Source organism: Drosophila mauritiana, chromosome 2R (assembly GCF_004382145.1).
Source record: "Drosophila mauritiana strain mau12 chromosome 2R, ASM438214v1, whole genome shotgun sequence".
NCBI lineage: Eukaryota > Metazoa > Arthropoda > Insecta > Diptera > Drosophilidae > Drosophila > Drosophila mauritiana.
Window position 1 is genome coordinate 8,645,526 of NC_046668.1, and position 17,516 is coordinate 8,663,041.

Sequence of the window (17,516 nt, forward strand, 5' to 3'; positions counted from 1 at the left end):
GCAGTTGCTTATTAAATAGTTCGAAAAACTAATTGTGTCTTCTTTCCTTGGGTTCCCTATTTACTTTTTCTTTTTTTTACTTTTTATGCCCTTTTATTTTTACACTATTTTCAAATCGTAACGGTAACGGTTTTAAAAATCTGCGCAAGACAGTCACACTGCGGAAAATACCAGACAGCTGACTGGTACGGAAAGGTAACACTAAACAACAAACCAAAAATGCCATAACGCCTACAATTTGCTGACGGACAAAGATTAAGATGTCGGAAAACGCGAAAAACAATAGCTGCCTGCATTGCAGCGTATTCAGTACGAAATACCAGTACCAGGAGATCTTCGATGAGTTCGGAATCGAACTGGGACTGCAGTCCCTGCTGTCCAGGCACTATCAGCTCGAAGTGTCGCCCGATCCGCGGAAGCAGCAGCTCCTGTGCGAAGTGTGTGTCACCAATCTCATCCGCCTCTTTGACATCGATGAACTGGAAAGAGAACGGGAAGCAGCAAAGGCTGTGGCCCAGGACAAAGATCTCAAGGCAGAGCAGGACCCCATTGTCATTACCGAGGTCCAGGCAACTCCACCAGCTGCGAAACCAGCCAAGAAAACAGTGCCTTCAAGGCCCCTGACTAAGGTTCTGCGACCAGTGCCCATTACTCCCACCCGGGAACCGAGTGCCCGGATAAGGAATAAAGCGGCTGCTGCTTCCCATGTAACGCCTGATACGTCTAGATCTCCTGAGCCACGACAGACGCCTTCCCCAGAAGATGCTGTTTCCAAAAGTGATCCAAAACTGGTTTCTAAAGTCGCAGATCAGGAGCAGTTCAGTGTCCTTATACAAAATATTCTCGACGAAGAGGAAGCTATTGTTGAGGATGAGACCGCAGTCAAAGAGGAGTCCAGTGAAGCCGTCCAGGTCACAGAGGAAACGGAAACCCCTGGCCAAATAGTCATCCTTAACAGAGAGACTGTGACAGAAACCAATCTGGATGAGAATGTTTACATATACGAGCATGAGGGTTTGTTTGAGTTTCATATTTTCCGTCCATTAACTAACACTTAAAATGTTCTAGATGTTATGGATCCAAATTTGGACAATGTTAAGGTCAAACCCATAAGATGTTCGTCTAGATTGGTAGCTCAAGCTGAGGAAAGTCAAAGCGATGATGACATCGACGAGGGAGAGAATAGCAATATTGTTCCGTTTAACTTTGTGGACATCAAAGAAAGTGGGTATAATATCTAAAACCAAAAGGCAATCCCAACTCTACATATCTTCATATTTACAGAGGATGAAGTTGATAATATTCCGGAGTACTTGGCTACCGTGGTGAAGACGAGCTTTGAAAAGCTGACATTTCAGTGGTGCACTGTGTGCAAGCACTGCTCCCTGAAGTGTCCCACTTTCGAGAGCCTTTTTAGTCACTTGTCAAAGGCACACAAAAGCCGAAAAGATGTCTACCAGTGTCCCATCGAAGGATGCAACAAGGAGTTGAAAGGACGCAAATTCCTAGCCATGCATCTTGTTTTGTTGCACGCGCCAGTGGCTGAGTAATTATATTTACTAAACGAGATATATGTGTTATATATTTGATATTTGTATTACCTAGAATTCCGATCTACGGCAGCTGTCCGGAATGTAAATTGACGTTCTCCAACATTTTGCAGTACAACAAGCATTCTTGCGCTCATGTAATAAAAAAGAAGCGAGGTTTTCGCTCATTTTGTGAAATGTGTTCGCTGGAGTTTCCTTCCTGGAAGCGGTATGTTTATTCTCTCTAAAGTTATTACCGATACTAATAATACTTATATTTCTTTACAGATTTAATTTCCACAGCCAGTTTCACTTAGAGAAGCACAGACCTAGAGCTTGCTTCGTCTGTGACTATGCCACCACGAACATAGATGAACTTTTCCAGCATTTACATTATTCTCATGAGCCAGTGGGCACCTTATTCTGCGACCTGTTAGTACTACAAATTCTTGTTAGGGCATTCATATTAATTATTTATTCCCCAGTTGCGACCGCACTTTCCGGGACCCCTCCGTTTTTATGGAGCACAATAAGTCGCATGCCAATGTTAGCAGCACGACCTACTCTTGCAGCGAATGTATGGCCAACTTTGAGTCGCGGGGTCGGCTAAATGGACACATGGTAGGGCATAAAATCCTCCTATTCGAATAAGCTTTTAGGTACAGGAAGTAATTGAAATACTAATTTCAGAGAGCCATGCACGGCAGTGTAATAAGCTGTGAACTCTGTTCCCGGGAATTCGCCACCGAAGCTACTTACAATATTCACATGAAGAAGCATCTGATTATCGAAAAAGATGTGCACGTGTGCAGCAAATGTGGTCTTTTAAGTGATAACCGCGAAACCCTCCAAGCTCATGTAAATTCCGTGAAGACAGCCTGTTTTGGCTCGAAGGTAGACGTGGAACTCCTACGGGATGCTTATGTGTGCGAGTACTGCTCCTCCTACTTCAAGGAAAAGGACTGTCTTCAAGCCCATCGCGATTCCGGGGTACATAAGGATGGAGTGTTTTTGTGTCAGCCCTGCGGCAAAGAATTCCCACATATGAAACTTTATCGCCATCACCTGCGCAACTATCAACAACTTCGATCGGACTCAACACATCGCAGGCTAGAAATATGTGTTTACTACATGTGCGACCAGGAGGTGAGGCGTCCTCCTTTTGGTCACAGAACGTTTGATCATAACATTATTTCCTCTCCTTTCAGAACTGCACAGAGTCTTACGTGAACTGGAACTCCTTGTACACACACAAGCGGCGCACACACGAATCCTCAAACAAGCAGACGGAGAAGAGTTCAAAGTCTGCCCAGGAATGGGTTTGCCAGTTTTGCTTAAAGGAGTGCCGGTCAAAGATGTCCTTGTCTGTTCATGTGGCAAGGAGTCATAACAATGGTAAGTATGGTGTGTTTTCTAATATATTCTTATTTTAATGTATAATTGTATATTTAAGACAACGTCACATGTCCGTTATGCAATTCTTCGTACAAAAGCCATGATGCTCTGGCCAAGCACCATGCCTATTGGCATGAACCAATAGAGTGTCCTGAGTGCTTTAAAATAGTCAAAAACCGACGGAATTATGACACTCATGTCAATGTGGTGCATTCGAATAAGAAGCGCTATTCCTGCAGTGTCTGCCAGAAGGGCTTCTATCACAAGAGTGAAATGGAGGCTCATCAAAAGGTCAGTACAGTAGACGACCCACAAACGGTTCATATTAATAGCGTATTTCCTGCAGCTTCATGGGCAGTCTTACAGCTGCGAACAGTGCAGCTTCACCACCAGAAACAAAAAGTCCCTTTCTGTTCATGTTCTTGGGCAGCACTACAAGCGATTTGCGTTCGAGTGCAACGTGTGTAAAAAGAGGTTTGGACGCAGTCAAGGATTGAAGACGCACATGCAGCGAGCCCATGGGGATAAATACACGTGCCGCGACTATTTCGACGGCGGCTGTGGACGGACCTTTGTAAACAGTTCCCAGTTGAATGTGCATGTCCGAAAGGTTCACGATGGCATCATTTTGCTCCAGGAGGATGTGGTTGAGGAGGACGAATACATCACCGATGATGCGCCATCCACATCTAAAAAGCGTCGCCTGAATGAAAATATTGATTTTATAGAGGAAGCAGATGGGGATGACATAGTGATGGAAGATGATGAAGAGGAGGCGGACGAATTAATAGACGAGATACCAGATCAGGACACACAGAATTAAGGCTGGTACATTTCGGTAATGTAAGATTTGCTGCTAAAACAGATTTATTTAGTTTGATTTTCATTTGTTTGCTACCAATTAATTGAACACAAATGATGCCCCAAAATGACATTAATATGCATTCCATAGTATATAATATATAATTCTAGTGATAATGTAATGGCTACGTTTAGCTAATTTCAATTGCAATTAACTAGCCAGAGTCTGGCGGAAGCAAATTTGATTTATTAAGCGTTGTAGTTTGGTCATTTAATTGCTGAAGATTGTGTGCGGAGCTTACCTGAAATTGTTATTAACTTGTATTAAAAAGATTCTTAACGAAATGAAACAAATCTGCCAAGACTTACTGGGCTAATTGGTGTTATAACAATGGCTGTGCGCGTGGCACACTGCAGCAGTGCCGTGTCCTCGGTGGACTCATCACAGTCGCCATCGGCATCCGCGTCCACATCGACTTCTACGCCAATATCACTGTCGATCTCCCAGGTGGGGAAATGATCCATTTCACCCTCACAGTTAAGATCCTCCTCCTCGAAGTCCTCGTACTCATCGATTAATATAACTAAATGGAAGATAGTTTGTGTTTAGAATAATCTAACTTTTAAATGCTTTCGCAACACATATCATATTTAAGAAAATAAAAGAATTCTGTAATCTGTCGATATACATTTAATTCATAGTTTTAGAAAATAAATTTAAAAAAATAAAAACAAAGAAAGCAAATATAATGATTTTACGTTTTATTTATGTTCTCATTCGATAGGCAAGTAGTCTAAAACTTGTACGAAAATAATACTATATATAGAATAGATCTAATTTTTAGTTACTTGAACTATCTGGCGGCGTTGGCTTTGCACTGCTGTCCAGGGAATCAGCTCCCTCATCGGGCATAGTGATCCGTTGCTCCTGCTTGCTATACGGCTCCGATGTTGATCTATGAAGGCTGCAGGTTTTCGGATGTTTATACTGGTTATATGTAAATGTAAATATATGTTTATTTCAGAACACACCTTAACGTAACACGTTTTTTGGTTCTATTCTCTAATTCAGTCATAAAAACATCATTGTGCTGCTGCTTCTCAGACCCCAACTGATATGAGTTAAGCACGGAAGACTGTACAAAGTGGTTAAGTTTGCATCACATACTTCCAATTAAATTAATTAGACTGCGGTAATACCTTTGTATTGGTCGCTGTATGCTGCACATGCGGCGGCATGGGGGTTTGTGTGGCGATCGCATCGGTTGTGGTGGTAGGCGTTTGCGTGGCTGTCAGGGATCGCAGCTCGGAGCTGTCCGGCGCCGAGGGATTCAGCAAGGGTGTGGTGGTCACCTGCTCCGGATGCACACTGAGCGCCGCGGTCCGTTTCCACACGTCGATCATCGCCAGGTTGTGGGCGTGGTGCAGGGGCTTGTGGCTAGGACTAATGGAATGTATTTTGGGCTTGGCTGGCAGCGGAAGAGCCAGGAATCTATCACGATCCTCCATGTAAGCCTTGATCAGAATGTCTAGCTTCTCTTCGATATCAGCGACCTAATGTTAGTCAGGGAAAATTAATTCATTATACCATCGTTTTAAGCTTTATTTTAGATTCTAGCTCACCTGCCGCTCGACTTTAACCACGCGGGAGGCTAGGCTTATTTTGGATGCATATACATCCTTGGCCTTGGACCCTTGTTTGCCCAGGATTTGATCCAAGCTGCGCACAAGTTTTGTGTTAATTAATATAAGCTAAGAGATGGGAATTAATGTATATTTCTTACCGCAAGTGTAGCATTTTAACGCGACCCAACAAGTCCACGTGACCTAAAATATACAAATTGCATTTATAGAAGCTGGTACAAAAGGCTTATATATATTATAAGTATTTTAGCTATACCATTCGTAATCTATACTTATATCTGTAATGTATTGAAAAGTAAAAAAGAGGTAGAAGATTATGTCCATCTGGTCATGTCCGTATGTCTGTCCGTATAAACGTGGTTATCTAAAAACCTGAGCTTAAGTTTGTTAAGACGCTCATAACGGCTTAAATTTAATTTTATTATTGGTTAGTATATTTATTTGGTTCATGTATCTGGACCTTAATTCCCACTTACCTGCTGCGTACTGCTCCATGACGTCCTTGACGTCGTATGGTTTCAAGGCCTCCTTGAATTTCCGCCGTGCCACAAAGTACTTGAGCTGTTGGATAGAAATGAAGCCGAGTTTAAGATTGAACCCACAGTACAGCAGAGTTACAGGGTATCTCCGTAGTGCGAACCCTCTCACCTTGCGTATGAACCTGATGGCGGTCTTGTGCCGGTTGGTTAGCTGCGTGCAGCGCGGCTCGTCCTCCTCATCTGCGGGCAATTTGTGAATCAGAGAGATTGGCTTGTGCGTTAGGTTTTGGTTGCTAGCTTCGCTTGTTGGTTATTGGTTTTTTTTGGATATGGTTAATCAAGTCAACGTCAACGCAAATATACAACAACACATACAAAAGTACCGTTACACACACATATGGAACAATTAGTAAGTACACATGGATTATCATCGATATATAAGGATAGAGAGCTTAGTTAGTTAGTTAGTAAATGCGAGGCCGTGGGATTCTCCAGCCCAGATACTGAAGCAAGCGTTGTGGTGTGAGGTGTCGCTGTGTGATGGAGGGGAATATGGATATTCAGGTGGGCCAGGTGTAACCAAATACCTACATCAACTACAAATCAAACCGGGCTAAGGATACTCTATTGGGGGGTGGACAGCATGCAACCCTAGCGCAGGCGAAGGAGATACGTTTGGAGATACTTTCGGAGATACGATTCTCTTGGTTAGCACACGCACTTGCCACGTCGATGGTTGGATTTGGTGTGCTGAATCCGGTCTCCAGAAAATGCGATGCGGCCGCAAAAAACCGACCCGTACGACCACTTCCCGGGCTACCACTGGGACTGTCTGGCTTGACGGGCAGCGGCAAGGTGTTGCTCCGCTGGCAAGTGTCTTTGTGGACTTCATCCTCATCCCGGCCAGCTTCCAGATCCCGATCGTTGGCGGGAGCCACACGTGGATTGCGCAGCGAAAGCGTCGAGCCCAAGAAGTTGCCGTGCAGAAAACCGTAGAGCACCACCGGAATGGTGAGATTTCTCCGGGAGCCACCGGCTTTGGCCTGCTCCTCAGCCTGATCCCCTTCCCCTTCGCCTTGCTCTCGTCGATCCCGATCCCGATCGGGAAACTGGGCCAGGGAACCGGCGCTCGAGCTGAGCTTGCAGTTGGCCAGCGCCGCGGGCTGGCTGGCTAAGTTAAGTTAAGATTTCTGGATTATAGGACCCATTGGGAGGGGGTAGTCGTGTTAGGCAACCAACCAACAAACAACATCAATTCAAAGTTCAATCAATCTTATTTCTGGGATGCATTGGATTCACAACATTGACACAACCACAACACTCAAATACAATATAGTATGATATAATAATCGATTTTATCTTTTTTTTTTTTTTTGAATATTCGTATTGTAGGACCTGGGGGAGAGGACCTTGTAGACTTACCGTCTGAATTTTTAATATTTTTTAAGCAAGTGGTTTCAGCAACTGAATCTTCGCTGAAACTTGGATTCATGGATTTGCCGTTTTGTACTACCTCTGTAAAATTTCAAATCAAACGTTAAACTCGACAATCGAAACTCCACTCATTGCGAATCGGAGCAGCGTTCTGTAACTGTAACTGGAATCGGATTGCCAATATATATTATATAGATATATATATTCATATCTGCGATTCGAGAGACACGGTACGGTACACTCTGTATATGGGTCGTACAATATTGGAACATTTAATACAGTTGCGAGAAGAAATCAAAAGTTATGCGCCACAGTGAGAAATCAAAATATCCAACTTCTAAGAACAACAACGAAAAGGAAATCCTTTTGAGTGGTTAAATGCTTCAATTCTGATTTTAGTACGTTATTCACATTGTTTGTTGGTAAATTTAACTATAAACTTGAACTTGATGGGATACGTTTTTTGCTTGGGCTTATGATTTTTTATTTTAATGGATTTTCACGAGTAATGGCAGTATACTAATATCAAATATATAGCGTTGAGGTCTGTATTTTATAATAAATGAATATTTTTTTGTAGTTAAGTTTGGTAGCATTCATTAAATGCTAATAAATTGACCCATAATCCATTTTCCTTATCAAAAACATTACTAATGGACTTGCAAAGACAATATATAACTGCAACATTTCAATTAACATCGATGCAAAAATGGCTAGTTTGGTTTATTGTTTGATTAATGTCTGGCTTATTGACAATTGTCCTAAGTGGAATTTATTGCAGAACGCTGCATGCATAACAAAATAAGTCGTTAGAGAGAGAAAAGTGAAATGTTTTCCAATTTTTGTTTCTCTCCTGTTTACTTTCTTTAGTATATGATTTATCTTGTGGATCAAAAAATTTGTGTCTGTTTAAATAGCAAAAGAAATCTTGGTCTTATCTATTATTATTTGCTCAACAATAAAGTTTGAAAAAAACATGCTTAGGCCGTTAAGTGCGTTTCATTGTTTTAAGGAATCGGGAACGTTTTTTACAAACCATACGGTCAATTGTTAAGAAATAATATAATTCTTTATTTATAAATAATTTCTATTGTTAGGGATGTCCGTGTTCAAATCTTTTTCTCATTTTGAAATAACTTTTTTAACTTTTTGATGAGTTAATATTTGTTAAGTTTCTCACCAAAACTATAATGTAATATGAAGAACAAAGAAAACATTTTTGAAATATTTAAAATTTAGATTGTGAGACATGGATACTAAAAATTCCTTAACCGCATTATTTAAAGTTTTGCTAACTATATCGATTTAAAAAAATATCGCCTTATAGTCACGAAACGCACCTTGACATCTTCAAAAGCTGAAAGTGTGTGTGTGTGTGCATGTGGGCTGTGTGCAAACGGAAATTCGCAATGGAATGGAAATGGGGAAACATAAACGGAAATCGGAAGAAGCTGCCCGATGGCCCACCAACTTACCCAGGTTCTCCACGGACGCATTGATGTCCCGGATGGTGCGGGTGTACCTCGTGGAGGCCCTCGACGAGCCCGGCGGCTTGGACACTCCGCCGCCGTCGCCTCCGCCCGGCGTCTGGATCGTCTGGCTCTTGTGCCTCCGGATGGTGGGCAGCCGGGCCACGAAGGACGTGTTGTGCTTGAAGCTGGATGACGCCCGTCTGCATCGAGGGGGTGGGAACAAAAGGGGTAAGTCAACACTCAAATATTGGCATTTATCAGATGGATATGTATTCTTATAATAAAGAGATAGGTTATCTGGCAAATAGTTAACAGTACACGACTGTGGTTCACAGTTAAGGTGTGGGTGTGTAGCTGTGTGAGTGTGTGTGTAATTGCGCATACAACATATGTACATAAAGTGAGAATAAACAGAATTAAAATTGGCATTTCGGTGCTGAGGCAACAACATTGTATATCAATTCCAACATTTACAGGAAGGAGAAGTGAGGTGCTAAAAAGTCGATGAGGTTCCGACTACTATCTACCCGTAACTCAAAAAGAAAGCATCGCCTTACTATGCTCCGTTTACTGGGTATTTCTGAGATACAACGTATTTATCTGCAAACACAACTCGGTTGTGTCTGAGTGCTAACTATGATTCACCTTCCGAAATCTGGGTATATTTTCCTATTTCGTGACTCAAGCTAAAACATGAAATTCGCACGCCTTTTAGTTTAAGCAAAAATTATTTAAGGCTACACATGAAAAAATATTAAGAATCATAAATACTAAATTGTACAACATTTTTTGAGAGCTCAATGTACTCGCCCTTTATCATTTAATAATTGACTCATCACTACAAAAAAAATGCTCCCTATACAATCTTTCGAAAATATTTTTGGATCTGAATACTGAAACACTAAAATTTGAAAAATTCTTGAGGCGATGCCTTCATTTTTGAAAGGCGGGACTGGGGGAAACGAGGCATCGAGGTGCTAGAAGAAAAACCTTACGAACTTAGGGAGGGGTGAGTGGGTGGTGGTGTCTTCATTTCGCATGGATTAAAGGGGTAAAAGGAGCAAGAGAGAGAATCGAATAAAAAGCTTTTCACTCATATGGCTTCATTGAACTCACGTGTTAATTATAGATTATACACACAATTATATGCATTTTTATGGAGTTTTTGGGCGCGAGGCAGCAGAACACACAAAATGAGAATCAATTCGTATCATATTGATTAATCGTTTTCGGTCAATGGGGTAAGTTTAAAAAATTTAGCAAAAACGCCTTTGAATGCAGCGAAAGACAGAGATGGAGAGACGAGGCGACAGAGCGAGTGCGACAGAGAGGGAGATTGAGACTGGTGCTGATGGTAGAAAAGCTGCGAATTAACTAGATTTAATTTTGATTTCAGATGTGGGAGCCATGTCTACTGATGTGGGTGCTTTTGGGGGCTGAGGAACACCGCCCGTACAGAATGATTGGCAGATTGCTTGAGTCTTTGCTTGGCTTGATTTTGATTGCTTTTTGTTACGGTTATCAACTTTTACCTATATTCAGTTATGTTTTTTAATAATCGCTCCCAGTTTTCAGAACTGAAAATGTTTACAAAAATTATATTATCTATGGGAATAAGTAAATTATATAGAACATAAGTGATTAATCGAGTGGACAGAAGAAAGACGGATAGAAAGACAGTCGGGTGGCTATAGTTGCATATGCTAATATCTCTATTTCTACCTATGAGTGTTTTAGTTTGATCAGTGTTATTGTTCTGTACACATTAAGGGATTTTTTCAAATTTTGAATTGAGCTACATGACGAGATACCAAAATATAGCGCCTTTCTACGCGCTTCTCATAAGTTCTAGCTCGCCAGCTCGTAAACACATTCTCAAGTTTTTCTTTGGTTATACACACCAATGCGAATAGTGTTTGTGTGTGTGTGTTTGTGTCAGTGTGCAAGTGTTTGTGACTGTGTAAGTGTGTTATCGTTACTGTACAGTAGTCGTTGAACTTCTCTTCTGCAATATACCCCCAAAAGATACTTGAGTTTCATTCAAATGTTCCGCCCCACAAAGGATCAGTCGATATTAAGGCAATACATACGAAGCTGGCGGACTGGGCAGAGCCACCCGGTGGATGTTCCACGTAGCCACCGATACGGAATGCTCGTCGGCCGCATAGCATCTCCACACGGCCTGGATGAGAGTGGCCGCCGGCTGGCGACGCCGAATCATGTGCTTCTGCCGCTGCTGCTGCTGCACCTTCAGAGCAAATCCGCTGCCGAGGATGCCCTAGGGAAAAAGAAGGTATGAAGTGGATTTGGAATGACTTCATAGCATATTTCAGATTGTTGCAAGATCAACTTGGGCTGCGCCTCTATGTTTGATCGATAAGAATATTATAACAGCACTTCATTGTCAATCATAAATAGTGAGATAACAGGTCTTTATCACAAACTCACGTATCAAAAAGTAATTGAAAATAAGTGGCACTATTAAAGCTACATTATTCGGAATCTAAAAGTGACTTACCGCTGGCAAGGCGAAGAAGGATATTCCCAGAAGGGCACAGCAGGAGGCAATTAGCTTGCCCTGCCAGGTGATCGGCACCATGTCTCCATAGCCCACCGTGCAGAGTGTGATCTGGAATCGGAAGGATGGGCTAGCACTGGGATTAATTCACGGGGTCTAAGGGACTTACCACACCCCACCAGAGGGCTTGGGCGAAATTGCTAAACTTATCATTGACGTCCTTCTCCCACATATAGACCAGGAATGATGCAAAGATTAGACCTAAGAACCCTATGTACATGGTTGTGATCAGCTCCTGCAAGTCAAAATATATATGTAGGTAGGAAATCGTGTACGTCTTTAAAGATAAGGCATTTAATTAATTTTAAAGCATGTGTTCTTTACGCAATTAAAGTGCACTTGTCATCCCGATAACGATAAGAGTAAGTGATCTTATTAATCACTCTAATCAAAGAGAACTTGAGCAAATACTTTCAAGGTGCAAGCGTGGAAAGCAAACTCACCTGTCTATGTGCGTATACAACCGAACCGAGCAGCTTCCAGGTGCCGCCCCGCCGATCCATGCGCACCATCCGAAGGATCTGAAAGAACCGGAGGCCACGTAAAGCACTCGTGGCGAACACCTGGCCCGAGGTGCCCATTCCTAATACTACAATTGAGGCTAAAATGGTGACAATATCTGGAACGCACATATCGCATTCAGTTAGTGAAACTATTTGGGGTTTTATTGTTATTTACCTATAATACAGAATGGTCGCTTCACGAACTTCAGTCGACCCAGGCATCCCTGGTATCGCGATCGGCAGCCCGATGACCAGAGTCGAGCTCCGAACTCCATTGTGAACCAGATAACCACCAGGATCTCCATGCGGAACAGAATGTAGACGGCGTCCTCTTCGTACTCCTTGATGGTGGAAAACACACTGAGCGCCAGGCAGGTGAACACCATCAGGAATCTATAGAAAATTAAAAAATAGAAATAATGGTTATGTAAAGTAAATAAATAAAATTTTCTATTATGTCATTGAATATTTGTTAGTGTAATAAAATCAATTTATAAAAACTTCTTCTTAAGAAATTCACTTTTCTTACGTGTAGCTTGAACTAGGTGCTATTATGAACACTTTAACAACTTTTTTTGCAGTGTACTTACACCATCACATGGTAGAAGATGGCGTGCAGGCCGCGCGGCCGCTCCAGGAAGTTGTAGAGGCGACTCTGGAGGCGCCGGTAGCGAACATCGCGGCGGGTGCCGCGGTTGTAGTTCAGCGGCTTTCCTAGGAGTGACATTCGCGGTTGCAGGATTCGTTCCGAGTTCGGCCTGCCCGGTCTACATTTCCTGCAAGTCCAGAAATTTGGAAGATTAGTATTTCAATTTGCTGCATTGTGGTAATCAGTTTAGCTGCTAATATTGTTTCAAGTGTACCCCTTGTACCCCCTTATGTCGTAGAAGGCATAAATATCGTTGTCCGGATCCATTCTGATCTCATTCCAACCCGCTGAGTTCTCGGAAAATCTCGGCAAATATTTTTGACACTTCGGACACGTCTGGCTCCAACGACGATTGAACCGCAACTCGATCGACGGGCGAGCGACGGCCGGTTAAAAAACCTTCCTTAACAACTAGACTTTCAAAACCCCATGTGTAAATTTTATTAATTATCTACATAAACAGTTTTTTCGTTCCACACACCTTGCATTTTTACGACAGCCCAAGTCTGCGTAGACCTCTATTTGATGTGTTTTAATAAATACCCCATATACCCAAGTATATTGCAGCTCGTCATCAGCGGAGCCCCATAAAATTTCGCGCATTTTAGCGACGGTTTCGTTTCGGCTCCCCATCGCCGTTGTGGGCGGGTCAGGTTCGCTTTAGTCACGATCTCTCGACTTTGTCTTTGCCCAACGTGCTGCCTATCGATCCTACGTCATTAACATTGGGCACTTGCCATGCCCCAGTCCAAACAACCTAAATATGGGTGAGTTTTTGGCAATTCGTTCGGGGAGTGCTGGAAAACTACCAGCCGCTAATGGGAGAGTTCTACTTAATATTGGTGTTCGATTCCAAGGGGTTTCAGTCGTAGGACAAAATTTAGTACGACAACTAAACGACAGATTTGAAGATCGATTTATTTTATTATTATTTATTAAAATTAAGGAAGAAAGGATTTTGATAAGATACTTTTAGCTTTGAAATACATAAATACGAATGTTTTCAATAAAATCAAAACAATGATCTAAGCAATAAGGAAATCTAAATAAATTGCCTTTGTCATTGATATTGATCTATAAGAAATGCTCTTTCATAAGACATATAACAAGGAAACGCTCAACAAGAAAAGAATTGAAGCTTCTCATCTTGACTTACTTGATAAATCAATAAATTAATTGTTCATTAAAAGCTTCAGATGAAAGCAAAGCAAATAATCGTGACTTTACTGACCAGAACGTGATAAATCCCCGCTAAATGGTGAATATCTTTCAGTTGTGATCAAATAAATAGTACGAGCATAGCATTTTATTTAAATATCACATAAATGTTAGTAATTGTAACTTATATCTAAGATACCTATATATCAGATTCGAAGTATTATAAAATGTTTAACATAAATACATTTTTTTTTTTTAATTTTGTAAAATATTTTAGATGTATTTTAATCGTTGACGAATTATATAGTAGACATTTCATCACTATTAATTTGAACAGCAGTGTCCATAACTAAAATGTGTTAAGTGGACGTATAACCATCATAGATACTTATTGTTGTTCAACTAATTGCATGTGGGAAGCGGGAGAGCCAGTTCTCAGGTCTCTTTTCCGGCAACTTTTCAAAGCTCTCCTCGAGCGAGATAATTGCAGTGCTGAAGTCAGCTATCGACAACGGGATCGCGAAAGCTCCCCACTATCCCCAATCCGTGGACGTGTGCCTGTGTTGGGGTGCTTCGAGTACGCTCCATGAGTCATATCTTATCTTCCAGCGATCCCCAACGGCAAGTGCTGCCCATCACCATAAAACGCTCAGAGTGTGTACATTTTAAAATTGTTTAATGCATTCTTGCTTGTTTTTGTTTTTGTTTTTTGATTTTTTGTTTTGTTTTGTTTTTTGTGGTGGTTTGTATTTGTATTTTGTGTGTGGCTTAGGTTAGGCAGTAATTAAAATATACGATGTGGGTGCGCAGTAATGCTCGCTTGGCCATTTTCAGAACGTATGTACACAGGGGTTCGCTGCGGAGAACAGAACGGCACTAACAGTAGAGTAAAGTATATGTAAATGATTCGTGTACAAGATCACAAGTTGTAGCACCAGGCGGGGGACGAAGCGCGGTTCGGGTTAATGTTAATCCTCTCCAGATACGGAAGCATGTAGCCCATGCGTCGCGCCTCACTTCTTGGCATCGATGATGATCTCGTCGCCCGACTGGATGTTGTAGCTGTACAACTGCTTGTTGGGGAACCGCATCTCCTCCGGCCCGAACTCCTTGTAGTCCTGATCCAGATAGTAGAGTCGCATCTTGTTGGGCGCCAGACCCACCAGCTTCTCCAGCTTCACCTTCAAATCGTTGACGGTCAGATAGATGTCCACGAACCGGCTCTCGCTCACATCGTTGTAGGTGAACAGGACCTTGACCCGCTTGTCTGGTTTCAGGCTCACATTCACCAAGGGATCCAGCTTGCCGTGGATCTGCAGAAGCTCTTGGTAGCGCGCAGGCCGTTCCTCCTCCGGCTTGTCCATATAGTATCTGACGAAAGCACGCTCCGAGTCCACGCGCTCATCGTTGCTGATCTTGCCGCCTCCGTTGAGCATCTCCACATTGGGCAGCCTGGCTATCAGGAGCTGCCTTCTCTCGTGCTCCGTGCACTCCAGACTTTCCCAGAGTGGCCAGTGTTTCACACGAAGGTTGCGTAGCTCGCTAAACTTGGCCAGCTCATCGATGGCCGCCCAGCTATCCAGTTGCGCGGAACTTAGGTTCAAAAGCCTCAGGCTGGGGAAGTATCTATGCGTCTCGCTGCTCTCCTCGGCCTGCAGCGATTTGATGGGACAATCTGCCAGAACGAGGGCCTCGAGGTTGGGAAACAGCCGGCCCAGCCGACAGATTTCCTGCCAGTGCTCGACGGGATTACCGGTGAAATGCAGGGTCTTTAGAGCAGGATGGGCTTTGGTGATTCGCCGCTCGGTTTCCTCTGGCGTTTCCGTTTCCTGCAGCCGCTGTTCCGCCTCCTCAGCATCGATCAGCACCTGCCTGTAGTTGTTCAGGCTGAGATGCAGTTCCTGGAGCACGGGCAAATTCTTCAGCAGGGTATCCACGCAGGCCCAGTCCAAGTAGGTGCCGTTCAGCACCAGGCTCTTCAGATTGATCGTGGGAGCCGTGGGCAACGTGCCGATCGGACTTGCCAGCTGGTTCTTGCTCAGGTTGAGGAACTCGATGCGCGGCATGTGCTCCAGTATGCTGAAGACCTCCGACCAGTCGCTCAGCTTGTTCTGGGCCAGATCCAGTTCCCTCACCCGCTGGCACTTCTCCCGGATGCTGTCGAAGTCCCCGGCCGAATCGATGTCACAGTCGTTGAGGACCAGCAAAGCTGGCACACTGGTCAGCGGGGATAGGCGGGGTATGAATATGGAGAACTCCATGCGTCCGCCGCACTTGGTGACCGTAAAGTCATTGGGCAGGTCGCTTCGCTTGTGGAGTTCCGGTTGGTGGGCATTCTCGAACTCGCATTCTGCGAAATACTTGCGCTCCAGCGCCTCCAAAAGGGAAGGCATAGCGAACTTGCACTTTTGATGATTACTTGGATGGGATTGGTTTTGGATCCCCCTATATTTATTCGGGCTTTACTTATTCTGCCCCCTATTGATTTTCCACTTTTCCTCGCTCATAGACTTTTCCCTGCCCCGTTCTGTGTTGGCTATGATGCAATTTTTCAGTTTTGCGCAGTTGCAGTCTTCATTGATTTTAAACAAATTATTGCGCACGTTTCTCGCGTTCGTTGTGTTTCTTGTTATTCCGTTAAATATTGCGCACTAATTCGAAGACTTTTTTGACTCCGACGTGCTCCGCTCCGACTCGATTTTAAAAAGATCGTAACAAAGAAACCCAAAGTGCGTTGGTCTGGGCTGGTTTTTGAGTGTATTTTTTTTCGGATCTCTGCGCCAGCTTAGATGCGTTTTCCCTTTGTTGTCGTTTTGTGTTTGTCGCTGCTGCTTAACCTTTGTCGCAGTGGCCAGCTTTTCCGCTTTTCAGCTTGTCTGCTTTTCCGAATCGCTCTCCGTCCGCTCGCAATGCCACCAAACGCTCAACTAACCACCGAGAACCGCGCCAACTCCTCGGCGGTCGGTGGTGCAGTAGTCAGTGGCTATATGTGTGTGCGCGAGTGTATATGGGTGAGTCGTGCGCTCGTGTTCGGATTCGGATTCTGGCCTGTTTAGTGCTTTTTGTGTGTAGGTCGCTCGACATGCGCACAGGAGCGGTTCGGGCCTGAAGAGGTCGATTTCTGGGTATTTCGGACTAACAAGGAAAATTTTTATTTCCACAAATGCGATAAGTTCTCGTCTGATGTGCGTCCGAATCCCGATCAGACAAGAACATACCGTTTAATTTTGATAGGCTTCCGAAAACAAAAAAAAAAAATACCCTGGGGCGTTCTTCTCACGGCCCCCTATTACTAGGGTGTGCTAGCATACATATGTATATGAATGTGATTATTGAAATATATTTGATTTATATTTGGTTGTCATAATTTAAAACACAAAAATGATGTAAACAATTTATATCTCATACAATTTGGAACTTACAGTACTTTATAAAAGATAGATCCGCTATGACGGAACTATCAAAATAACCGTAAATTGGCCGTTCAGTTAAAACAAAGATTAAGCTCGTACTTTTCTATAAATCGAATATGAACGGGGGGCCCAATTTGGGGCGCTGCGTTCGTCCGCCCCACATGTAAATGATTTGACAGCGACCTTGCCGCCAAAAATAAATACGCTGTTTCAATTACGAAATTTTGTTTAAACTAAGACAGCAGAACAAATTATTTGTTTGGCTTGCTCTCGCTTATTTATTGGGGTTTTTGGCGCAGGCCAGACCAAAGATAGACTGCTGTGGGGGTTGGGGAAATATTAAAAATAAATAAATACATTTACAATGACCTTGCTGTGTGCACTTGACAGGGGCCCTAGAAAATAGAGTGAAAAAAGTAAATAAACCAAAATTCCTTAGACTGTCAATTTGAGCGCCCTAA

The 17,516-nt window shown here is 43.0% G+C and overlaps 3 protein-coding genes across 14 annotated transcripts; 1 reads left to right on the top strand and 2 right to left on the bottom strand.

The window, feature by feature from the left end:
* The first annotated feature begins 221 nt into the window (after positions 1-221).
* LOC117135571 (zinc finger protein 62 homolog) lies at positions 222-3,774 on the top strand. Its single transcript, XM_033295897.1, has 10 exons — positions 222-1,014; positions 1,069-1,224; positions 1,285-1,546; positions 1,606-1,758; positions 1,818-1,961; positions 2,015-2,150; positions 2,220-2,675; positions 2,738-2,924; positions 2,983-3,215; positions 3,271-3,774. The coding sequence occupies exons 1-10, from the start codon at positions 261-263 to the stop codon at positions 3,745-3,747; spliced, it is 2,958 nt and encodes a 985-aa protein (XP_033151788.1). The 5' UTR covers positions 222-260; the 3' UTR covers positions 3,748-3,774.
* Positions 3,775-3,914: 140 nt separating this feature from the next.
* LOC117135569 (potassium voltage-gated channel subfamily KQT member 1) lies at positions 3,915-12,840 on the bottom strand. 12 transcript variants are annotated; one of them, XM_033295884.1, is made up of 20 exons: positions 12,699-12,836; positions 12,426-12,611; positions 12,011-12,228; positions 11,776-11,951; positions 11,442-11,567; positions 11,273-11,383; positions 10,845-11,032; positions 10,287-10,331; positions 8,758-8,954; positions 7,271-7,363; positions 6,570-7,019; positions 6,018-6,088; positions 5,846-5,930; positions 5,510-5,552; positions 5,349-5,445; positions 4,926-5,279; positions 4,758-4,861; positions 4,575-4,690; positions 4,095-4,309; positions 3,915-4,027 (listed from the first exon to the last, which is right to left on the bottom strand). In XM_033295884.1, exons 1-20 carry the CDS (start codon positions 12,749-12,751, stop codon positions 3,941-3,943), a joined length of 3,015 nt encoding a protein of 1,004 aa, XP_033151775.1. In that variant the 5' UTR covers positions 12,752-12,836; the 3' UTR covers positions 3,915-3,940. The 12 variants fall into 12 exon arrangements, with proteins under 12 accessions (XP_033151775.1, XP_033151777.1, XP_033151776.1 ...); XM_033295886.1 differs by lacking the exon at positions 10,287-10,331; XM_033295885.1 differs by lacking the exon at positions 7,271-7,363 and having other exon boundaries at positions 6,018-6,145.
* A 1,076-nt stretch (positions 12,841-13,916) lies between these two features.
* On the bottom strand, positions 13,917-16,856 carry LOC117135572 (tubulin-specific chaperone cofactor E-like protein). Its single transcript, XM_033295898.1, has one exon. The coding sequence runs from the start codon at positions 16,033-16,035 to the stop codon at positions 14,656-14,658; it is 1,380 nt and encodes a 459-aa protein (XP_033151789.1). The 5' UTR covers positions 16,036-16,856; the 3' UTR covers positions 13,917-14,655.
* Between the last annotated feature and the right edge of the window lie 660 nt (positions 16,857-17,516).

What these genes read in the sequence shown, in the direction of transcription:
- LOC117135571 (XM_033295897.1), top strand. Translation starts at nt 261, where the DNA reads ATGTCGGAAAACGCGAAAAACAATAGCTGCCTGCATTGCAGCGTATTC. An exon ending in ACTACATGTGCGACCAGGAG is followed by an intron (nt 2,676 to 2,737) that starts GTGAGGCGTCCT and finishes CTCTCCTTTCAG; the next exon opens with AACTGCACAGAGTCTTACGT. An exon ending in AAATGGAGGCTCATCAAAAG is followed by an intron (nt 3,216 to 3,270) that starts GTCAGTACAGTA and finishes TATTTCCTGCAG; the next exon opens with CTTCATGGGCAGTCTTACAG.
- LOC117135569 (XM_033295884.1), bottom strand. Translation starts at nt 12,751, where the DNA reads ATGGATCCGGACAACGATATTTATGCCTTCTACGACATAAGGGGGTAC. An exon ending in ATCTTCTACCATGTGATGGT is followed by an intron (nt 12,229 to 12,425) that starts GTAAGTACACTG and finishes AATTTTCTATAG; the next exon opens with ATTCCTGATGGTGTTCACCT. An exon ending in TGGTTAAAGTCGAGCGGCAG is followed by an intron (nt 5,280 to 5,348) that starts GTGAGCTAGAAT and finishes GACTAACATTAG; the next exon opens with GTCGCTGATATCGAAGAGAA.
- LOC117135572 (XM_033295898.1), bottom strand. Translation starts at nt 16,035, where the DNA reads ATGCCTTCCCTTTTGGAGGCGCTGGAGCGCAAGTATTTCGCAGAATGC.